This window comes from Poecilia reticulata, unplaced genomic scaffold (genome assembly GCF_000633615.1).
Source record: "Poecilia reticulata strain Guanapo unplaced genomic scaffold, Guppy_female_1.0+MT scaffold_348, whole genome shotgun sequence".
In the NCBI taxonomy this organism is placed as follows: domain Eukaryota; kingdom Metazoa; phylum Chordata; class Actinopteri; order Cyprinodontiformes; family Poeciliidae; genus Poecilia; species Poecilia reticulata.
Window position 1 is genome coordinate 24,731 of NW_007615119.1, and position 1,742 is coordinate 26,472.

The 1,742-nt window shown below is 36.9% G+C and overlaps 1 protein-coding gene across 1 annotated transcript; it reads right to left on the minus strand.

Moving 5' to 3' along the window:
* Positions 1-232: 232 nt before the first annotated feature.
* On the minus strand, positions 233-1,737 carry LOC103460935 (ladderlectin-like; the record flags this gene model as incomplete). Its single annotated transcript, XM_008403248.1, has 5 exons — positions 233-258; positions 427-538; positions 617-751; positions 858-967; positions 1,713-1,737. Coding segments are annotated over 5 exons (408 nt in total), but the record flags the coding sequence as incomplete, so codon positions are not given.
* Positions 1,738-1,742: the final 5 nt, after the last annotated feature.

Genomic DNA, 1,742 nt, shown 5'->3' on the forward strand with positions numbered 1-1,742 from the left:
ATAATAATAAAGTTTATGCATGGGTATTGGTTCACACCTTTTGACTGCATTGACTAAATCTAAAAGGTTTCATATTAAAAAACACAAAGTGCCAGAATGTAATTATATTTATATGCATAGCAAAAATAATCAGCYGATCTGAGCCTTTATCTCTATGTTTGTGCCAGCAATGAATGACTATAAGACAAAATGAAATAGCYGGGTTTATTTTAGTCCATCAGAACCAGAWTYTTCATTGCTGAGTGCTGCTGTSGACTCCTGCCCACAATAGTGAGGAACAGAGTATAWAATGGAAAAGCTCACTGTCTGGTGTAAAACCAACCGCACTTCAGCCGGTTAGAGAACTTGCCAGTGGAAGGGTGAATTAACKTTTCAACTTCATTCATGTTGCTAACTAAAAAAAACAGACATGATATTTTCTTTTACCTGAATAGTTCATCTGTAAACACTCCTGTTTTCGTGCAAAATTATCAGGCTGTTTGGGACACCAGTGTGTGAACTGCAAAGTACTTCCATCACTCCACAACCAAGTTCTGTCCTGGAAGACAGTGTTCAGTGGATGACATTAGGTGTTTCACAAAATGCAAAAATKTAATTAAAATAAAATAAAGCATACCTCCTGTGCATCAGAGCCTCCAATCCATGTTTCACTGGTCTCGTAACCTGCTGCAGTTATCAGACCCTGAATCTGACGGTACTCTTTAATGTTGTGAACTGAAGCAAGGTTTGCCCCCATGGACAGACAGTTTTTCTACAGACAAAAACATACAACTTTCTTAAGAAGTAGCCGGGTTTTAATTAAAAATGGTGAAATAAAAGAGAGCAAAAGAAAATAGAACATTGTTGTTGGAAATCACCTCGGCTGCAGCCCAAGTCATGGGTTTCGCAACAAAGATGAAGCAGCGACCGTTGATTTGACTCCAGCGACAAGGACAAGAAATAGATTTCTTGGGCAAGAGAATGCGTTCTGATGACAAACAAATGGAGATTTTCAGTCAAGAAGTACATGTCAGGGTGCATGAATTGCAAATTTCTTGCCGATCGCAATCTTTAAAAACGCTAGCCGGTTGATTCTGTCTAAAGCAGTAACTGATTTTTTTTCATTTGTCATTCAAATGTTGCTAACTATAGTAAAAAGGTCTCTGAGTTGGCAACAGATGAGTGCCTGTTTTTAAATGCAAACAGTAGGGTCACCATTGTTTACTGCAAATGTGCAAACATGACCTGCTACTCAAGCTTCTCTCAATCAGAGCAGAAGAGAACAGARGTTGATCTTTAGACCTCTGCTGAGGTAGATAAGAGACGTGGAGAAGATCAGTTTCATCTGTAAATATCAATCGATCACAAATCTCCTAAAATTAAGAAAATTGGGGCAGATTTATCGGCCRACTGATTTATCAGTGACCCCTAGTGTAAATRGCACTAGTCTTAATGATGCAACATGTATTAAAATASATAAATCCCTCAATGACAATAAATAAATCTATGAAATATATTGAAGAAAAAGTATGTATTATGTTTTAGTAAAGTATACTACAAGTAGATATGTCATATTTACTATGGATCAGAATTTGAGTTCTAAGCAGTCACAGCTAGGAAATAAGAAAATCTTATTAAAATCTGGGGCAGCTGTAGATACTTTAACCTGGAGTTAGTTTGTGTTTCTGTGTTTTAGTAACTTAACCATGGCTCTATGATGAATAAATACTCACTGTAATTAATGATACTGAGACCACTGGTCA